Source organism: Brachyhypopomus gauderio, unplaced genomic scaffold (genome assembly GCF_052324685.1).
Source record: "Brachyhypopomus gauderio isolate BG-103 unplaced genomic scaffold, BGAUD_0.2 sc110, whole genome shotgun sequence".
In the NCBI taxonomy this organism is placed as follows: domain Eukaryota; kingdom Metazoa; phylum Chordata; class Actinopteri; order Gymnotiformes; family Hypopomidae; genus Brachyhypopomus; species Brachyhypopomus gauderio.
This window is the reverse complement of record NW_027506931.1, coordinates 119,292-140,559: the sequence shown is the minus strand read 5'-3', so window position 1 is coordinate 140,559 and position 21,268 is coordinate 119,292. Positions and strand designations below refer to the sequence as shown.

The window sequence follows — 21,268 nt, the reverse complement described above, 5'->3', positions numbered from 1 at the left end:
TCTGCAGTCGGATAATATCTATTTTATTACTAAAAAAGTTTAAAAAATTCATCACTAGTGTGTGTAAGTGCCGTATTAGAACTAGTGTCATTGATATTTCTTGTTAGTTTTGATACAGTCACGAAGAGAAATCTAGGGTTATTTTTGTTGTTTTCTATTAGTGTCGAATAATATGAGGCTCTAGCTTTTATTAGGGCATGTTTATATTTGACTACGGCGTCTTTCCATGCGATTTTAAACACTTCTAGTGAGGTGGATCTCCACTTGCGCTCCGCTGCTCGAGCTGCCTGTTTTAGAAGACAAGTGTGGTCATCATACCATGGTGCAAGCTTTTTCTCCCTAATTAATTTTGTTTTAACTGGAGCTACACTGTCTAAGGCAGGGATGTCAAAGTCAAATACACTGAGGGCCAAAAAACAAAATTTGCTACAAGCCAAGGGCCGGACTGGTTCAATGTTTATTAAAACATATTGAAATGATTGCACATAGCCTATTGAACCAAGACCTAACACAATGTATAATATTTAATGCTTAAATGAATAAAGCAATATTTTCTTATGGATCTGTCAGTAATTTCAAGTGAAAACATTTTTCAACAAGCAAACAGATCAAAACAAACTTCCTTCAAAGAAAACATGTCCTGTACATAAAAAGAATAAAGTAATAAAGGTTTGAAACGTGCTGGAATTTAGGCTAAAGTACTTGAAAATGCTTGAAATTGTAACTACTTCGTTTCACAACAAATAGCTGTCTGACTGAACAGTTCTCTTGTATTACGTTAACAAATACGAGCCTCTTGTGATTCCAGGACGAAACATGAGAGAACGTGAAGACTAAGATCGGGCGTTTTGAAAATAAACAACCATTAAATAATGTGATAAAAGCTAATTATTTCGAATCATTTCGAATATATGTATAAATATTTAACTAAATTAAATTTAACGTGCTGGGAAATATGGACCTTGAAAGTGACGTACAAGTGCTTGAATTCCACCTTGTTTATGTGTATGAACCCTGCAAACATGACTTTGTTCATTGCGCTGAGGCGCGCGCGCGCAAAGTTACAAAATTGGAGGCGGTGAAAACCGCGAACCTGGCAACTATGGGAGAGGCGCACAACCTCACGAATCGACAGTGCACGAGGTCCTCGCGCACGGGCGGAGCCACTGCGATTACATCATTTTCGCGGGCTACCGTTGCATTGTGGGGAATGCAGTGTTTGTGCGTGCAAAACACCAGCGGGCGGCTGTGGCCTGCGGGCCGGTTCTAATAGTAATTAAATATCATCCAGGGGGCCATAGATAATCAATTCCACAGGGCCTTGACTTTGACATATGTGGTCTAAGGTATTGCTGAGTGTGGAATAAAACTGTTGTGTTGCCTGTTCTAATTCATTGGGCTGCAGTGGCATAGTGCTCGGTAGCTCTGGTAGTATGTTTATAAATGTTGCTGCGGTGTCGGAAGTGATAGTGCGCGTGGTTTTTGTATGGCGCATCTGATGTACATCGTATAAAGCTATTTCATATATTAGTAGGGAATGATCTGAAATGGCATCATTTTGGGGGATGATTGCCAAATGTTCTATGTTAAATCCGTAAGTAAGTATTAAGTCTAAGGTGTGTTTACAGCGGTGAGTAGGTCCTGTCACATTTTGGGCTATACCTACTGAGTCTAGGATGGAATCGAACGCGGTTTTCAGTGGGTCTGATTTATTTTCATAATGAATGTTGAAATCACCCACAATTACAAATCTTTCAATTGTTAGGACTAATTCCGAAAGAAACTCAGCAAATTAAGAAGTTTCTTAAGAAACTCACCTTAAGAAATTGAGTAAGGACCCGGTGGTCGATAGATGGTCACTAGTTTAAGCTTTGTTTTATTGCCTATGAGATTATTGCCTATTTCACCTATCAAAGCTTCGAATGAGTTAATAGAGGTGGTTAGTTTTACAGTAAGACCTATATCTGTGTCATATATTGTGGCTACTCCACCTCCACGCCCTGTGATACGGGGCTGATGAACATAACTGTATCCAGGAGGAGCTGCTTCATTAAAACTCACATATTCGTTTACTCTAGCCCATGTCTCTGTTAAACAGAGTGCATTTAGTCTGTTATCTGAGATTATTTCGTTTACTATCACAGCTTTTTATGCAAGCGATCTAATGTTTAGAAGTCCTAGCCTTAGCTTAATATTGCTGCTCATTTCATGTTGATTATTTAATTTAATTTTAATTAGATTTTTAAAACATATGGCCCTGTTATTCCTATACCTGCCACGGATAACAGACACAGTCTCAATGGTTTGGTAGGTAGGGAGGAAGCAAGTTCTACTTAGCGAATGGCCGTTGGAAACCATTTTTTTTTTCATTTTTGGGTGATGTTGTCCTTAACTGTCTGTCTGTCTGTTGTCAATTGTATGTATCGGCACCGTTATTTTGTTGTTTTGTTGTGTTAGCGCTTGCTAACAACTGTCCGGTCGCTGCTACTCTGTTGCCGTTAGAAACGCAGAGCCGTTGCTCTGCCTTACCGGTGCGCTGCTGAAGTTCCGCTCAGTTTCGGATGCAGTTAAAAATAAACTCTCGGTTTTGTTATTGGAAGATGCTCTGGTGTTTCTTGTATCCTTTTATCACCTTGATAGATTATATTTCAAATTTCTCTAGGTGAAAATCTCCTTCTCCCGTACGTTCTCCTCCACAGCGCGGGGTCTTGCACCCTCACACGCCGCGAGTCAACCTAATCACTATATCGCAGTGAGGGAGCATATCAGTCAAATCCTAATAAAAAGGGATAATACAGGAAAATGCTAGTGCTTATGCTTCTCCAGTGGTGCAGGTTAGGAAGCCTGATAGCAGTCTACGTACAGTATGTGTGTAGACTACAGACGGTTGAACTCTAAGACCAAGCGTGATACCTTCCCCTTAAGCTCTGATGCATTGCATGGGCCAAATTCTTCTCCAAAATTCATTTAGCCAGCAGATACCATCAGGTAGCAGTGCATGAGAGAGACACTCATAAGACGGCCTTTACTACCCCTTTTGGATTGTTTGAGAACTCCAGGATGCCTTTTGGTGTCTGTAATGGGCCAGCAACCTTTCAGCGGCTAATGCAGGCTACCATGAGTGACCTGATGTTCCTCATTATGTTAGTTTAGATGACATTTTGATATTTTCAGAGACTTTTGAGGAGCATTTGACAAGGCTGAAGACTGTACTGCAACAACTGCAGGAGACAGGGTTAAAAGTCAAACTAGAGAAGTGTAGCTTCTTGCAACAAGAAGTCCGGTTGTGTGGGCATAAGCACAGGGCATAGGGACAGACCCAAGTAAGGTTGCAGCGGTTCGGCAGTGGGAAGTTCCTAAGTCTGTAAAAAGGTTGAGGTCCTGTTTAGGCCTTTGTACTTATTATAGGTGCTTCATCAAGGGCTTGCGGTGTTAAATTTTTAGATCATTTATTGGCATGGCCAGCATAATACTGCTGCTGACGAGCCGGGTGTTGACCTCGACAATGAAGACTTACATGACTGCATGACCATCTGCAGCATTGTGGATAGAGGTATTGACCAAGGGCCGGACCTGGTAGAAGCAGGTGTTAAATGTTGTAGGATCAGAAAGGTCAGGGCAAGGGTAGCTGGAGTGTTTCTTGATGTCAGGATGCATGGTAACACAGAGATCCTGACTGGTTACACTAAAAGTAAGCTATGTGATTCCAGAGCCAAGATCCCATTGTGGGTGTGTTCAGCAAGTTCTGGAGGGCCAATAAGAACCTCAACAGAGCAGAATGGTCTAGTTTCTCTCTTAAAACATTGGGATCAGATTCGAGAACATTAAGGAGTGCTAAATTGTGTAATGGACGATGCTAAGCAAGGTGAATGTTATCAACTCCTCCTCCCTTCTAGTTTAAGGAAAGTGCTACGCAGCGTCCATGATGACATGGGTCATCAGGGCATTGAGCACAACTTAAGTTTGTTGAGGCAGAGAGGATGTGGAGAATTGGGTGAAAAAGTGCCACCAAAGTATTCTGATCAAGATGCCACAGCCCAGGTTTCAACCACCCAGGATAGCCTTCATGCCTTCAAGACCCTTAGAGGTGGTGGCAGTGGGTTTTAATATCCTAGAGCCAGCGTCAGATGGGTGTGAAAATGTATTAGTAGTAACAGATTTGTTTACAAAATTTATCCAAACCTTCCCCACATGTGACCAGAAAGCGGATACGACTGCTAAGATGTTGCTAAAAGAGTTGTTCATGAAATGTGGAGCTCCAGAGAGACTACACTCTGACCAAGGGAGACACTTCGAGAGCAAGGTGATTGCTGTGCAGACTCCATGGAGTGGAAAAGACCCGCACCACATATCATCCTATGTGATATGATTTTTAAACACATTTTCAATATTTCAATAAACACTATTACAATATTACGATGTTCATAACAGGGCGTTGCCATTACTTCATTGCATTCAAGCTGAGCTGAAAAAGCTGTTCGCAGCCAGTGCTCAGCAACAGCAGCCAGTGCTAGTTTTAGTTTGTCTCTAACATAGCATGTACTAGCTGCAGAATAACTAAGCACCACTGACCGCAATACAAATGTGACTGAATGAGCTATGACATGAGCTAATAAAGCAGACAAAATACTTGATAAAAGGGGAAAGACTAATTCTGTGATATGGAAGTGGTTCGGCTATCTTTATGTTCATATATGAAGTCTCAAAACAAATAAAATGTTGACTAAGTTGTGGTTGTTGTGTACGTCCCTCAGGTGGGCGGGGCCCGCGATCCGTCTCACCTGAGGGTCGTTTGTTTGTCTATATATGTCTTGTCTTTGTACCAGGTGACCGACCGCTGGTCATTATATCCTTTACTTGGATCAACATCACAGGTTTTTGGTTTGCGCACTTTTCTATTAAACCATCCATTTTCCCTGAGACTTAGCATGATCGCTTCCATTTTATTTCGCTCACCCTGCCCATCACACATGGAGTCGAATTTACAACAGATTTTAGCCGTTTTCACTGGTGCAACCTCATCTAAAAGTTAAACATGATTTGTTTAAAGAGCAAACTTTTAAAATCATTTACATTAGTACACATAGACAACTGATAAAACCAATAAACATATCTGAAAAAGCAGACACTGAACATTTAAAAAGCAAGACCGTACATAGGTGTTTAGAGCATGCAGCAGTCACAATCAGGGGGACCCTAAAAATAATACACTTGTGGTTCGGATACAAATAAGTCCTCCATAGAAAAGGAATGAGGAAACAATCCCAGCGTGAACACCAAATCCAATGTGTGATCCCGATTATGAGTCAGGCCTCCAACATGCTGAACAAAGCTAAAATAATCCATGGTGTTCAGGAAATCTGTTGCATATCTGTCAGAAGCATTGTCTATATGAATATTGAAATCACCAAGATCAAATACTTTATTATAGTCCAAAACTATTGAAGAAAAAAAAAACATAAAACAGCCTTGAGACTTTGGAGGGTGATAAACCTCAGCACTTAGTGGGTTTTCTCCATGTACTATACATGACAGAACTTCAAAACTTGAAAAAGCTGCCACAGAAACAGCGAGGCATTTATAAAGGTCCTTAAAAATAACAGCCAAGCCAATACCCTGACCTAGATAGAATCACTGAGTTTAAATCCAATGGATTAATTAATTTGGATTTTGTGTGTTGATGTATTTATATTCTGTGGATGTTTGTGTGTGTGTGTGTTGTGGATTTGTATAATTAAATGTGTCCTGCTGAGAATGCCGTGGATTGCACAGGGCAGAGAACCTGTAAAGGTAGAGAAGTCACAGGTGGCTGTAATGAGACGTAGCTATTTGAGCTTAGATGCAGTGTGTATTGTGGGTTTGCATTTTTTCAAAAAAAAATATTGACGCCTGTGTCTATCGACGGAGTAAGGGAATCCGTGCTTGCAGTCCTTGGTCAGCGCAGCGAGGTATGTCTTGGTTTGTATGGCTTTGTATATGGTTAGTGTGTTTGAGATTTGCATGGAGTGACTGTTGATGCATTGTTTGTATTTTATTCAGTTTTCACGGCGCTATGAGATGAAATAAATGAATGAAGTTTATGCTGTCATGAGCAAAAAATAAAGGAAGCTTAAGCGCCTGTCGACACTCTCTTTGTGATCCAAGGGTTGCTACAATTAATGTTACTTATTAATGGGTCCAGTCGAAGTACAGATCAGTGTATAATAATTTATATCTCCTATGCATTATTGTGGATCATGTGCTCATATGCATGTGCTGTGCTATTGTAGACATATGCATGACCAGGTATTAGTGTGTACTGTGTTTTTAGATTTATATATTATCTAAATCTATATTATTTAGATTTATATTATATATTATCATATATTAATGTTTGATATGTTGTCTTAGATTTAGGTATACCCAGAAATTAATGTGTGCTGTTATTTCAAACGTTTTTTTTATACCCATGTACTTCAGTGTGTTACTTCAGATTCATGTCTGTCTATGCATTAGGTTCCATTTATTATGTAAATGTATAAATGAAGGACGGCTCAGTGTTTAGATTGACAAGGAACCAAACTAGGCAAATTAGGCTAAGTGATAGTGTCAATTTATTTAGGAGTTGGGGATTTTCTTTGTCTCAGAGAAACATGTGTTACTGTTTATGCTTAGTCAACTTGTCATCAGTGCCGATTCAAGGTATTTGGGGGCCCCAAGCAAAGACACCAACCGGGGCCCCCCCAACCTCCACACCAGAAATCTCATGCCCAAACCCCCCTCCGGCCAAAAAAAAAAACATATCTGGCCGCGGTCCACCTTCAAGAACCACAGCATATACACCTCAAACTAACTACTTTACAAATTTACTACTTGTAGCTGAACATAGCAGATTTGCTTTGTGTGTGCTTTGTGTATCTAGTCTTGGAACATCCTGTGATTGGTTAAGGTAGGACTTGAGTTTAATTACTATTGCCTCAGATTCTGGTAGATTAATTAAGTAAAGTTCCAATAGTCAGAAATAGTTGTACTACGATTACGCCCCTAAAAGTTAGTTAAATTGCGTTTCTCGTGAAGGAATCGAGAGTTGGATTGATGCCAAAAGATTGCTACTGTGAGAAATAGCACCTGATACCTCCGTTTCACTAACCAGCCTCACCTGTCTCCTGTTGCCCCTCCCTTCTGCCTACTATATATACACCCCTTTCTGCACTTGCTGGTTGCGAAGTATTGCTGACTCATGCTGACTCATGCAGACCTCCCCAGACTTCGCCTCCTGTCTAGCCCTCCTGTACCTCCTGGACTTTGCTCTCCCGATATGACCTTGGAACGGCCTGACTTACTGGAAAACACGTTATTGTTCCATATACATATGAACATACATATGTCTTGTGACTTGGATATTGTGAACATGTCCTGTAATAATAAAGGCAGCACGAACGTATTTGTGCATCTGCTATCTTTTTATTGTTGCCATAGAGGCAATCTCCAGCTTCGTCTTGCGATCGATTTTAAAATAAGAGCGGATAGCGCAATTGAAAATAAAATCATAAAAAAAAACTTTTCAAACAAGCCAGAAATGCCATGGGCCGCTATTTGAGTATGGGGGGTCTAATGTGTTTCACGCGGTGCTTGTTAGGCTAAGTGTATATAGTGTGTGTGTTTGTATCGTCCAGTGCTCATCGTTGATGTGAAGTCTGTTGACTGTTAAGCATTTGTTAGATGTGGTTTCCACACGCTATGAGCGTTCTTGTCAGGAATGTCACCTGATAGCCATTAAGGACTCAGCTGTTCCTCATCACCACGCCCACATTCCAGGCATTCATATACACCGTCATCACAACACCTCGTCGCGAAGTATTGCCAACCATGTTGCATACCGAGCGTTATCATACCCTGCTGTTTCTCCTGTGTACCGACCTCTGCCTGTTCCCTCGACCCCGTCTTCTGCCTAGCCCTCAGGTACCGTACGGACTCTGCCTTCCCGTTACGACCCCGGACCGGATAGACCACTCTCAACAAACGGCATTAGATCAACTCCGTTTATGCATTAACATCTCGCATTCTCTGGTTGTATCTATCTGCCAAATAAAGAGCACTGTGCTTTTGCATAAGGATCCCTCTCTGTCTCTTCCTGACGTTACAGTTCTGTGATAATACAAATAAACGTAGCCTATTTGAATGCACCTCGTCTTCGTATCCTTGACTCCCTCGCACCCATTACTGTTATATAATAATCAATTGTTTTATGGCTTTTCTTTTGATACTACTTATTATTAGGATTAGCTACTCTTCTGAACCAAATTATCCTACATGTAATGCTTATAATTATTATATTAACCATTCAATAAATTTTAACATATATTCATTAATTTGGTTGTGGTAGTAAAACATATTTTGGTCTGTGGTATTAGGTCACTGTGCAGATTCAGCATTCACCCTTCAGTAATAAGACTGATTCAACAATATTCCACCTGTTCCTGTTATCAAAACCTTGGATCCTGAGCAATCAGGATGGTGCCCCGTTTCATAATTAATAATTATTAATCAGTATATCCGATACACGTGTGAAACCGTTGGATCACTTTGATGTATTTGTTTTATCACTAAAAGTGTGTTGTAAACTGTGTAGGGAGATTTTTGTTTGTGAGGAAATACCCATCTGTGGTACAGATTGCCGACCTGTGGACCATGTGAGCAGGTGCTAATTAATTGCAATCTTTTTTATCATGGGGAGATTCCTTAGATATGGATCAAAATGGCTATTCTTATTTTTCTTTCTGTCAATTGTTTCATATAGTAGCTGCTACCATATTATTTTAGGCTAGTATTTGTATGGAGATTTATTTTGCCATAGGTTGTGGTTTAATGTGCTTTTTATTTTTTTTTACTCCTTGCTGGGAGTTAGGTCCTAACACCTGCAAACTTTTTTTTGTATTTACGTTTCTGCCAGAATAAAAAAACCCAAAACAACATTTTCGGTTGGGTGTTCTTATAAAGCCTATATAGAAAGGCACACATGTGATTTGTACTATTTACATAAAAACGATGTACCTGTAAGTATCTTACCTTTGTCTGTGGTGCTATGTGGTACATCGTCGAACCCTTGTCCATTCCCTTCTTCTGATTTGAAATGCTCTTTCATTTCCAACTGCTGCCATTTCCTTCTATGCATTTTATGTTTTAAGTTTTTATTTTTCATCATCAGTCTTAACTTCCTCAGCAGGTCTTTGATCCCATAATTATTATTTATTTCATTATTGTTGAGAACATGATGGTTGTTCCCACATTTCTCAACCATCCACTGGAAAGCACTTTCTTCACTCTCAATGTACTGCTTTATGTGATTTAAAACCAATAACATGACCAATAACAGACAGTGAGGTACTAGAAAACACAGACAAACGCTGAGCACAATCTCCCATTTCAGTATCCTAGAGATATCTTCTATATGTTCATTCTTCCACCATCCTGGAGCTTCAACCACAGTGATCTTCCTCCCTGCTACTTCTCCCTGTCTCTTCACACACTGAGCAGTTGTCTTTAACTCAAACTCCTCTCTGCCCAGGATGGTGTTTCCTGCTGAACTCTTCCCAGCATCTCTGTACCCCAGCAGAACAGTCCTCAGATCTGAGAGATGGTGTGAGTCACCTGCAAAATAAGAAACAAGAAGATACTCTAAATATTTTGTGTTCATTGTCTGTTTTTGTGATAATATTAAATGAGGAATATGAAACTAGGTTTAATGAATACATTTTCATTCAAAATGTTTATGGGACAGAATATTGCACTATTTATCATTCATGAAATTTAAAGCAAACAGTTCTTTACATTTTTATAAATGTAGTCACTGGAGAGGAAAAATACATGACAGACACTGGCCTAAAAACCACTGGCCTTCCGTTCCTGAACTCTCAGCAAAACCCTGAGGCTGCTGAGGCTGCTGGGATAAGTACAGGGTCTTTGCCAGCTATTCTAGCCACCTTTTTCTCTGTACATGTGTGCATTTGTTCAAATTCACCCCTCCAGTCTGAATCTATTTTCATGTCCAATGTGTTGTCAAACTCAGCTTGAACTAACTGATGACAATGATTGATGATGTTCATACCAATGATGCCAGGCACTGATGTCTGAGAATTCTGGGGGTTCTTCACTACTAAAAATCCGCTGTCTAGGATTTTCATACCATTGTCTCAACCTCCAAATCTAGCTAGCCCAGATAAGGAATGTCTAATCCATTTGTGGCAGTTAATTTGAGCCAACCAGAAGTTGCTAGCATGTTCTCCTCTTTGCCACCTAAATGTCTATGGAGGAACTCTTATGTAATGGTGCTTACTTGATTGCCGGTATCTACCAAACAAGGGGCTGAAACATGACGGATCTGTATATATTACTGGACAAACCCCAACCGCTTCTTCCAATATCTGCCCCTGACCAGGGCTGAGTTTATGTGAGTCTACACTATGCCACCGAATTGCCCGACTCACAGTAACTGGGGCATCTCGTTTCCCCGTACTCCCAAGGTGTCATGGCTGGTTGTATTCTGCCTTTGTGGATAATTTCTAGCTATGTGTCCTGTGCTATGTAGTTAACTGCAAGCTAATAGGGCAACCATCTTATGACAATTTTATTTCATAGGACGTAAAATGGACACAAATTAAGTATTATATTGCGATGTATCGATCGCTGATGGTTGGCGCCAGAGCGAACTAGTAACTCATTGAATCATAGATGTAGATCAGAGGTAAATAAACTAGATTTTTTTCGGCGTGTGAAATCGGAAGTGTGGCATGAGAGCGTGTGAAGACGGTCAAATGCGTGTGTCTCACGCTCAATGCGTGAGAGTTGGCAACCCTGTTTCTTAGCAGAGACAGGGCAAAATCATATTGATCATTTGCAGACTAATTTCTTGAATGTAGCACCCACTCCACTTCCTCTATGAAGTCAACTACCGACGACCCAACTTTAGCAAAATCCCCAGTGAAAGGGGCAAAGTGCCTTTCCTTAGGCACATAAACATATGACTGCTCTTGTGCTCTATTCAGAGAGTCAATAGTTTCCATCGTTTAATCATGCTTCCTATCCAGTTACCTTATTTGTTCATGAATATCCCTTGCTGTATCCTCCATTACATTCATACCACACTGTACCTCATCATCTGGACATTCAGACATTATGACACTGTGAATGCTTAGCAAGGATAAAGTTCTCTTTTAAAGCAGTCCACACCAGTCTTTGTGAATCTGCAGTTGAATGTCTGTTCCCTCTCAAGCCCTCAGACTCAGGTCTGCGTCCTGGTCCGCTGTATTCCTCGCACTACCTCTCTTCAGCACCACCACACTGTGCTCCACATATATTACAAAATAACAGAGTATCAGAGTATACCCCACTCCTGGTACCAAAGTCGCCAAAGAGGAAAAACTCACCAACAACAGACGAGATCAACGACATCCCATGAGGGATTTTAAATGGAGAATTAATTAAGAAAATAAATAAATAATAAACCCAATAGAAAAAAAATAATTCACCTCAGAAGTACATACCACACAAATCAAACAATATCTTCTACCAGAGTATAACAGAGTAACAGAAAATGACACCAAAACCCTGTCCTGGCTACTTTCAAACCACTGCAGGCTGCTGTAACGAGTGTGATTGACATTCCTGACAGCTGCTCTCAGATTCCCCTATACACCCAGGTCCATGATAGTACCACCGACAGAAACTTGTCATGTGCATGCTGATACATACAAAAGAGAAAGATTATTCTCCTTATTAGTGACCAAAACGGTACAACCGGCTGAAAATGCTGACTGCGTGTACACAGAAACACACTAAAAAGTTTTCTCTCTAACCCCATGGAACACAGTGCAACAGCTACCCATACCACACTGGTGAAATAAGAAAATTAAAAAATATATCAAATACATATAGTACAGCAATGAAAACAATGGAAACAGGCAACACACCCAGAGTAAAAAGGTCCCACTGCTTTACATATAGTACAGGTTAAGTTTCTACATCCAGAACTAACCAGGACAGGTACAATTTGAGATCTGCTCCTGTGCACATTATGTTAATCACTTCTCAGCTTAATTTCTATGGTACATTTTGCTACAAGTTGTTATTTTTATTAATAGAATATATGAAAAGTTAATTTGCTCTGGCACTCCACTTCTCAGAGACCCATGTGTCATAGGAGAGTGATGTAGCCAGAATATTGTCAGCCTGATCCCAACCTAATCATAACCTCTATATATTTTCCATCCTCCTGCCGTGTTTCCAGTTAGATTTGAGGGCTAAAATGATTCTGGGCCAGGCCAAAATCAGGTTCCTCATACATATAGTAAAGTGTTATGTATGATGCATATGTTATTTGCCTGGCCCAATGCCTTACATGCATACAGCAAGCCTCTGAAATCCACCTCATGAACCATTTCACCTGTGTGCTTAAATAGTCAATATGCCATTTTGCCAGTTAGATTTGAGGGCTAAAATGATTCTGGCCCAGGCCAAAATCAGGTTCATCATACATAAAGGAACTAGTTATGTATGATACAATTGAGTTTTGCCTGGCCCAAGACATTACAGGCATACAGCAGGCCTCTGATCTTGGCCCTCTGACCCATTTCACCTGTGCGCTTTACTCAATATGTCGTGTTTCCAGTTAGATTTGAGGCATAAAATGATTCTGGGCCAGGCTAAAAACAGGTTTCTCATACATATAGGAACTAGTTATGTATGATGCAATTGAGTTTTGCCTGGCCCAAGACATTACAGGCATACAGCAGGCCTCTGAACTTGAACATGTGAACCATTTCACCTATGCGATTTACTCAATATGCCGTGTGTCCAGTTAGATTTGAGGGCTAAAATGATTCTGGGCCAGGCCAAAATCAGGTTCCTCATACATATAGGACCTGATTATGTATGATACAATTGAGGTTTGCCTGGCCCAAGACATTACAGGCATACAGCAGGCCTCTGAACTTGGCCCTCTGACCCATTTCACCTGTGCGCTTTACTCAATATGCCGTGTTTCCAGTTAGATTTGAGGCATAAAATGATTCTGGGCCAGGTCAAAAACAGGTTCCTCATACATATAGGAACTAGTTATGTATGATGCAATTGAGTTTTGCCTGGCCCAAGACATTACAGGCATACAGCAGGCCTCTAAACTTGGCCCTCTGATCCATTTCACCTGTGCACTTTACTCAATATGCCATGTTTCCAGTTAGATTTGAGGCATAAAATGATTCTGGGTCAGGCCAAAATCAAGTTGCTCATACATATAGGAACTAGTTATGTATGATGTATGTGTTATTTGTCTGGCCCGACGCCTTATAGGCATACAGCAGATCTCTGAAATTGCCCCTCTGAACCATTTCAGTGCACTCTTTGCGCTTAACTACTCAATATGCCGTCTTTCCAGTTAGATTTGAGGTATAAAATGATGTTGGATCAGGCTAAAATCAGGTTCCTCTCTTAGGGAGTGACCTGTCTTCATGATGCATTTGTTATTTCTCTGGTCCACCATCAATAAGACCTTCAATAAGCCTCTGAAACTGCCCCTTTAAATGTGTTCACCTATCTGTCCACTGCTCAATATGCCATGTTGTGTGCTGGTATTTCTTCTTCCTATTATTTGTGTTCTAGAACAGCATTTCTGTGTTTTTAGTTTTCAAATCTAAGAATATGTTTCCTTACGTTAGACATGTGTCACGTAGGGCAATGCCCCCTCTCGTAGCTGTCACTCTGGGTTCCCTCATGTCCGTGTTCCCTGCCTGTTTGTCCCGCCCTGCTCGTTGGTTTTGATGGATTCCTTCTTTGTTACCACGCCCCTGTGTCATTGTCATCACCTGTCCCTAGTTTAGTTCTGTGTATAAAAGTCCCTGTGTCTCCCATGTCCGTATCAGTCTTTTTGTTTATGCCTGTTTGTTGCCTACGTGAGTTCGATCTTTTGTGTTTCCCGTCCTCCGTGTGTTTTGCCTGTTCTCCCCTGGTTTGCCTGCCTTGTTGTTTTTCCTGTTCGTGTGATGCCTTTGTACATTTCGGGTATGGACTGCCCTCCCGTTATGACCCATGCCCGTGACTACAACCCTGCCTTTGGAATTTCCTTTAATAAATCTCGCTCTCCTCAGCGTTTGTGTCCGTCTCCTCGCTCCGTGGCGCGAGCCACGTTACAACATGTTGACGAATTCAATCATCATGTACAAATTGCATACAATTGAAACGACTTGAAATAGAAACAATTTTACAAATGAAATGCTTTCATTATATTTTTATTTTTTACATTCACAAAATCAGTATGGGAAACAATAACCTCTTAAATGTTTGCTCCTGCGCTCATTTAATGTAACGTTTAATCTAGCTCTTTTAAACAAAGTGCGCAGCAAACACGCATCGTGAACACACCCTTTTTGAATAAGTAACCAACTTCAGCCGCCGAATACGGAGCTGCGAATAAGTAACTAAACGAATCTCAAACTGCGAATAAGTAGGCTAACCAACTTCAGCCTCGTCCTTTACAGTGTCTGCACCCACTCTATGGAACTCTCTCCCCAAACACATCCGTGATTCTTTTGATCTTTCCACTTTTAATTCTCTTTTAAAAACTCATCTCTTCAGATACGCTTTTAATTTATGATGCTATACATTTATCTTTTTCTTATTTGTTTTATCTAATACTAATTCTCTTTGTTTCTTATAATGTTGTTCTATATTGTAATGTATTGTACAGTCATTATGCTGCTTGTAATTTTGTACTGTAAAGCGTCTTTGAGTGTCCTGAAAAGCGCTATACTAAATAAAATGTATTATTATTATTATAACGTGTTTCCACTTAGCCTGGATTATACTGTATAAACATGCATTACCGGTAAATGTTGCGCTGGAGTTATTGGGAGATGCAGCGTTGGCATTACTGGAAGATATTGATAATGGCCGAATTCTCCGAGAGCGCGTTTTACGTGACAATTAAGATTTTTGGCCCATGATGATGGCCACTTTTTGTACCAAATGAAAATTAAATAATTAGGTCTTACATCCAGTTTCTCATTGTTCAATTTTGCTTCGACAAGTTTGAAAATCGAACTATTAGACGTTTCACGGACCCATTTCCTTCTTTCTCACACCTCCCCTCTGATGATAATAAACAAGAGCTTCTCTTACTACAATCTGCGAATGTGAAAACTGATCTTGTACTTTGTTAAGTGGGCGAAGAAACTTTCGTTCAATCATTGTATTATTTCTAATATAGCCTACGAAAAAAACATTGTTAATGTGGTAAATGTAATAAATAAACAACTTACCCATTATTTGAGCACGAACATAGTAATCCCTCAACAAAACGAAACTGACAGACACGCCGACGGAAAATAAAGTTTACGTGTTCATCACTGAAAGTGCGTCATCGGAAAGTGGGAAGTAGGCTAAAATCAGGTTCCTCTCTCCTGTTCTTCATGATGCATTTGTTATTTCTCTGGCCCACCATCAATAAGGCCTTCAAATAGCCTCTGAAACTGCCCCTTTAAATCCGTTCACCTATATGCCCACTGCTCAATATGCCGTTGTGTGCTGGTATTTCTTCTTCTGATTATTTGTGTTCTAGATCAGCATTTCTGTGTGTAGCCAGCGTAGCCAAGGTGACGCATTCTTTGTTTTGGTGCGCACATGAAGGATGACGTCATGAGTAGAGTAGCACCTGCATTGGGTGAGCCATTTACAGGTAGGCACATATAGGGACACCTGTGGGGTCCTAGAGGAGAGCGTGGTGGCTAAAGCGCATGCAGGTGGCGGCGTCTAGAGGAAGCGTGTCTGTAACAGCGAGTCCGAAGGTAGGATTAAGTTATACTTTGCACAAGATAACTGATGAAGCAACTAAACATGGTTTGGTTTTAATTAGTGTGGGGACGCGAGTATAGGAGTGTTTAGGCGGAGTGGCCGCAGGTCATTAATGTAGCAACAGCCGGCGTGTGTACAGAATACGAGGTATGCTGAGTTTTGTAATTATGTTCGAGTTTTAGTCGCATCCTCTCAGACATACGGAGTAAAGCTCCTTTGTTTATTTTAGTCTGTTGGTGACACGCCACATCCATTCTTTCTCCTCCTGATCTACGAATGATGGGCTACCAGGTATAATTAGCCACTGTGCATTCTCTAAAGCTTTATAAACACCTGAGAATGTGTGTTTTAGTATGCCCTAAACCAGAGGTTTCATATGGTTTTTTAATTACACTCTGTATATCCAGTGTCCTGTGACAAGCTGCTATCCTGTCTATGAGTGAAGTTGGTCAATCCTGATGAATGTGGTATGTTTCTTTTTCTTTCATATTCATAATGTTGAACGCAGTTAATGTTTTATTGAATGAACGTAATGTTTATTTCTGTTTTGTGTATATGAAGGGACACGGCTTTAGGGGTTGCCAGTTGCTGTTTTCTACTGGTTTTTGTTATCTCTGTTTGCTACTGCTTTCTATTTTGTTTTCTTTATTTTGTGTTTCTTTTTTTATTTAAAAGATCTTACCATAGCAAATCCTAAAGCGGTCTTTTAATGATATGCTGCGCAGGGGTATTTAAGTGACCCGTTGTTTTAAAAACCCTTACTCTTGTGTGACTACCTGTACATTTAGTTATTGGTCGAGGTACCCTTGTTTTAACTTGAGTCTCTTGATTATTTTGATTCGGTACTATTCAGATGTGGCTATGTTGAGACTGAGATATAGGCAGCCATATCGGGTGCTGTGCTCACTTTAGAGTGTGATTTGGAAACATTTGCAGTGGGTTGCGGATTGGCTGAATTTTTGAGATTATTCACGAGTGGTATTGTCAGTTGGCTGTCTTCACTCAGTCTCCAAACCACAAACAGGTAGTTTCAACACTTCTGAAATTGTTTCTTTAATATCTTTAATAAAGACGGTATTTTTGCATCACACCGGCGTGCATCTACTTTCTTTAGAGTTCCCCTTACTCTAAGTAAAAACACTAAGGGGTGGCGTAGTCTGGCATTTATTAATTAGGGGGCGCTACAATCTGGCGTAGTCGGCAGGATTTAACATCAGTTAGCGCTTTTGACCTGTCAGTTTAATTTAATAAAGAGTAAGTAGATTTGAGCAGTATTAGTGATTTGTTGTGGTAGAAAACAGCAGCTGGCATTCCAATAGGAGGACGCTGTCAGCAAGGAGTCGACATGGAGGGGGAGCTGCAGAGACTGCGGGAGCAAGTGGAACAGCTCCAAACTGCAAATGAGAGACTTTCTGGGGCGCAGAATGGAGGTACTGGGGAAAATGTTGGAGACGAAATCCCACCCGTACGGCGGGAACATGCTTTTTATTTGCCTAAAGAAAGAAAGTGCCCAAAGTTCTCTGGTTCGACAGCTGCAGGAGCCCTTTCGGTAGAGGAGTGGGCTGAGGAGGCACGAAGTTGTATTAGATCCAGGCATATGTCTGTTTTAGATAAAGCTATGTTTTTATATGATCATTTAGAGGGCGAGGCCCGTAACGAAATAAAGTATCGACCGGTAGCAAGCCGAGAAAACCCCGATGAAATTATTCGCATTTTAAAGGAAATGTATGGGTGTACGAAATCTTATGTGCATTGGCAACAGCGTTTCTTTGATCGCAAACAAAGGGAGAATGAGTCATTGTTCGAATTTTCTCATGCTCTAATGGAACTCATGGACAGAGTGAAGCAGAGTAAGGGTGATGCTATTTTTAATTCCGGGGATGTGTTAAGGGATCAGTTTTGTGAGAACGTTAGAGATCACACTTTACGTAGAGAGCTCAAAAGATTGGTACGGGACGATGAGGATCTGTCTATTTTAGATGTAAGGCGGGAGGCTATTAGGTGGTTGGAGGAGGGTCAGCCAGGTCGTGATCAGGGTCAGCGTGCTCTGCCACGTAGTCACGAAGTGCGTTTTGTGCCACAATGTGAGGCTACTATTGCTCAAACCCCCGAATTGGCAGAGTTAAAGGAGATGGTTTTGAGACAGCAAGCTCAGCTTGATATGTTAGCGAAACGCTTCTGTCAGCCTAATGGTAATGCCTCAGGTCCTTCCTTTAGGAATGGTCGTTTTAGACGTACATCAGATGGCCAACCGATTTGCCTTAGGTGTGGCGAGCCAGGTCACATCGCTCGCTATTGTCGATCTGCTCCTCTTCCTTCAGGAGCAAAATGGTTCTCTACGCTCGATTTGGCCAGTGGGTATAACCAAGTCACAGTAGCTGAAAAGGATAAATTCAAGACGGCTTTCTGCACTCCCTTTGGTTTATTTGAATTTATTCGAATGCCTTTTGGGTTATGTAATGCCCCTGGCACATTCCAACGTCTCATGGAACGCATGTTTGGGGACTGTCGATATCAGTCTGTGCTCCTTTATCTTGATGACGTCGTGGTCTTCTCTGCTACAGTGGAACAACATTTGGAAAGGCTGGAAGAAGTGTTCGCTCGGCTACAGAAACAGAAATTGAAAGTGAAACTGTCAAAGTGTAACTTTTTCCAACATCAGGTGAAGTACTTGGGCCATGTGGTCTCTGCTGAGGGGGTGGCGACCGACCCTGCTAAACTTGAGGTGGTCAAAGAATGGAAACGGCCACTACATCTTGCTGAACTTCGTTCCTTCCTGGGCTTCGCCCGTTATTACAGACGTTTTGTAGAAGGCTTTTCTAAACTTGCAGCCCCTTTGCACCATCTTGTCAGGGAGCTTAGTGGACCCAGACGAAAAGGAAAGACTCCCAAAATCTCTCTAGCTACAGCTTGGGGTGAAGACTGCGAACAGGCCTTCCAGTTAGTAAAAGAGACACTTACTTCTGCCCCAGTTCTGGCATATGCTGATTTTAATAAACCATTCGTTCTGGAAGTGGATGCTAGCCATGGAGGCCTTGGGGCGGTGCTCTCACAGGAACAGAACGGGAAGGTGCGTCCAATTGCCTTTGCTAGTAGAGGGCTGAGGCCCACTGAGAGAAACATGAATAACTACAGTTCTATGAAGCTGGAATTGCTGGCCATCAAGTGGGCTGTGACAGAGAAGTTTAGAGAGTACCTGCTGGGCAATCACTTCACCATTTTTACTGACAATAATCCTTTGAGTCACTTGCAGACTGCTAAGTTGGGGGCCGTGGAGCAGCGCTGGGCTTCCCAATTGGCATCATTTAATTTTACTATCAGGTATCGTCCAGGGAAGAGCAATCAAAATGCCGATGCTTTGTCCCGACAGTATGTGGAGCGCTTTGCAGTTGGAACAAGCATGCCTCCACAATTGGTGCTAGCCTCCTGGAATGAGCAGCCCAGTGGTTCTGGGGCCCTGTGTAGTGAAGTTGTTGCATTCCCTGGACGCTCATTTCAAGATCTGGGCTTACTGCAGAAGGCTGACCCAGTTATTGAACCGGTGTGGAGGTTCTATGATGAAAGACGATCTCCAACAGCAATAGAACGTGGAACTTTGTCCAGTGCCAGTAGAGCCCTCGTTCGCCAGCGAGAGCGACTGGTGGAGCGAGAGGGCGTACTATATCGAACAGTCCACCCCCCAGGTGGGGGACCAGAATATTTCCAGCTGCTTGTTCCTCAGTGTCTACAAGAAGAGGTCTTACATAGTGTCCACAATGATCATGGGCCGCTTGGGGACGCTGGATGAATGGATTCAGATACATCAGCAGAGTCTACGGCTTGTCCATGAACATGTAAGGCAGAGGACAGAGGAACAGGCCCTCAGGCGTAATCGAAACCATAACGACCAAATAAATGACTCTGGGTTTAAGGAAGGGCAGCTGGTTTATTTGAGGAATCACCCAGCAGGACAAAATAAGATCCAAGATCACTGGAACCCCTGTGTGTACAGAGTGGTTAGAAGTCCAGTGGGGACGGGGGTGGTTTACTCTGTGGCTCCGGTTGATGAAGAGGGGCCAATCCGACAGGTGCACCGGTCTGAGCTACGAGCTGCACTGAATGAAGAACGGGGCACAGAAGATACAGAAGATACTGTCCTCATGACAGGTGAGGAAGGTGTGCCCAACTCCCCAGTTCTGGAGGAAAATGAAGAGGGGGATGTTATGCTGTTAGTGGAAGAATTCCAGGAGAGACCTGGACCACATGACCCCGTTACCCCTGAAGAAGAGGGAGCCTCACAAGAGCCAATGCCCCTACGCCGTTCGACAAGACTGAACGCCGGCCAACACTCTAACCCCCACCGACTCCCTCGGGCAGCTATAACTGAAAGGTATGAAGAGCTGCCTGAACAAGAAGAATGATGGGTTAACGTTTTGGAGTGCCATCGTCGGGTCGCCGATGCATTTGGAGGGGGTGATTGTAGCCAGCGTAGCCAAGGCGACGCTTTCTTTGTTTTGGTGCGCACATGAAGGATGACGTCATGAGTAGAGTAGCACCTGCATTGGGTGAGCCATTTACAGGTAGGCACATATAGGGACACCTGTGGGGTCCTAGAGGAGAGCGTGGTGGCTAAAGCGCATGCAGGTGGCGGCGTCTAGAGGAAGCGTGTCTGTAACAGCGAGTCCGAAGGTAGGATTAAGTTGACTTTGCACAAGATGACTGATGAAGCAACTAAACATGGTTTGGTTTTAATTAGTGTGGGGACGCGAGTATAGGAGTGTTTAGGCGGAGTGGCCGCAGGTCATTAATGTAGCAACAGCCGGCGTGTGTACAGAATACGAGGTATGCTGAGTTTTGTAATTATGTTCGAGTTTTAGTCGCATCCTCTCAGACATACGGAGTAAAGCTCCTTTGTTTATTTTAGTTTGTTGGTGACACGCCACATCCATTCTTTCTCTTCCTGATCTACGAATGATGGGCTACCAGGTATAATTAGCCACTGTGCATTCTCTAAAGCTTTATAAACACCTGAGAATGTGTGTTTTAGTATGCCCTAAACCAGAGGTTTCATATGGTTTTTTAATTACACTCTGTATATCCAGTGTACTGTGACAAGCTGCTATCCTGTCTATGAGTGAAGTTGGTCAATCCTGATGAATGTGGTATGTTTCTTTTTCTTTCATATTCATAATGTTGAACGCAGTTTATGTTTTATTGAATGAACGTAATGTTTATTTCTGTTTTGTGTATATGAAGGGCCACAGCTTTAGGGGTTGCCAGTTGCTGTTTTCTACCGGTTTTTGTTATCTCTGTTTGCTACTGCTTTCTATTTTGTTTTCTTTATTTTGTGTTTCTTTTTTTATTTAAAAGATCTTACCATAGCAAATCCTAAAGCGGTCTTTTAATGATATGCTGCGCAGGGGTATTTAAGTGACCCGTTGTTTTAAAAACCCTTACTCTTGTGTGA

At 41.8% G+C, this 21,268-nt stretch overlaps 1 protein-coding gene across 10 annotated transcripts in view; it reads right to left on the bottom strand.

Annotated features, from left to right (window-relative positions):
• Positions 1-21,268, bottom strand: part of LOC143497405 (GTPase IMAP family member 8-like) — a 58,394-nt gene that overhangs the window by 36,175 nt on the left and 951 nt on the right. For 9 of the 10 annotated variants that reach the window (XM_076993323.1, XM_076993325.1, XM_076993327.1 and 6 more), the window contains exon 2: positions 9,049-9,630. In XM_076993323.1, the coding sequence (XP_076849438.1) occupies positions 9,049-9,630 (582 nt within the window). Of the gene's footprint in view, positions 1-9,048; positions 9,631-15,290; positions 15,612-21,268 lie in introns of those variants that run through there. The other variant, XM_076993324.1, reaches the window with a different exon arrangement.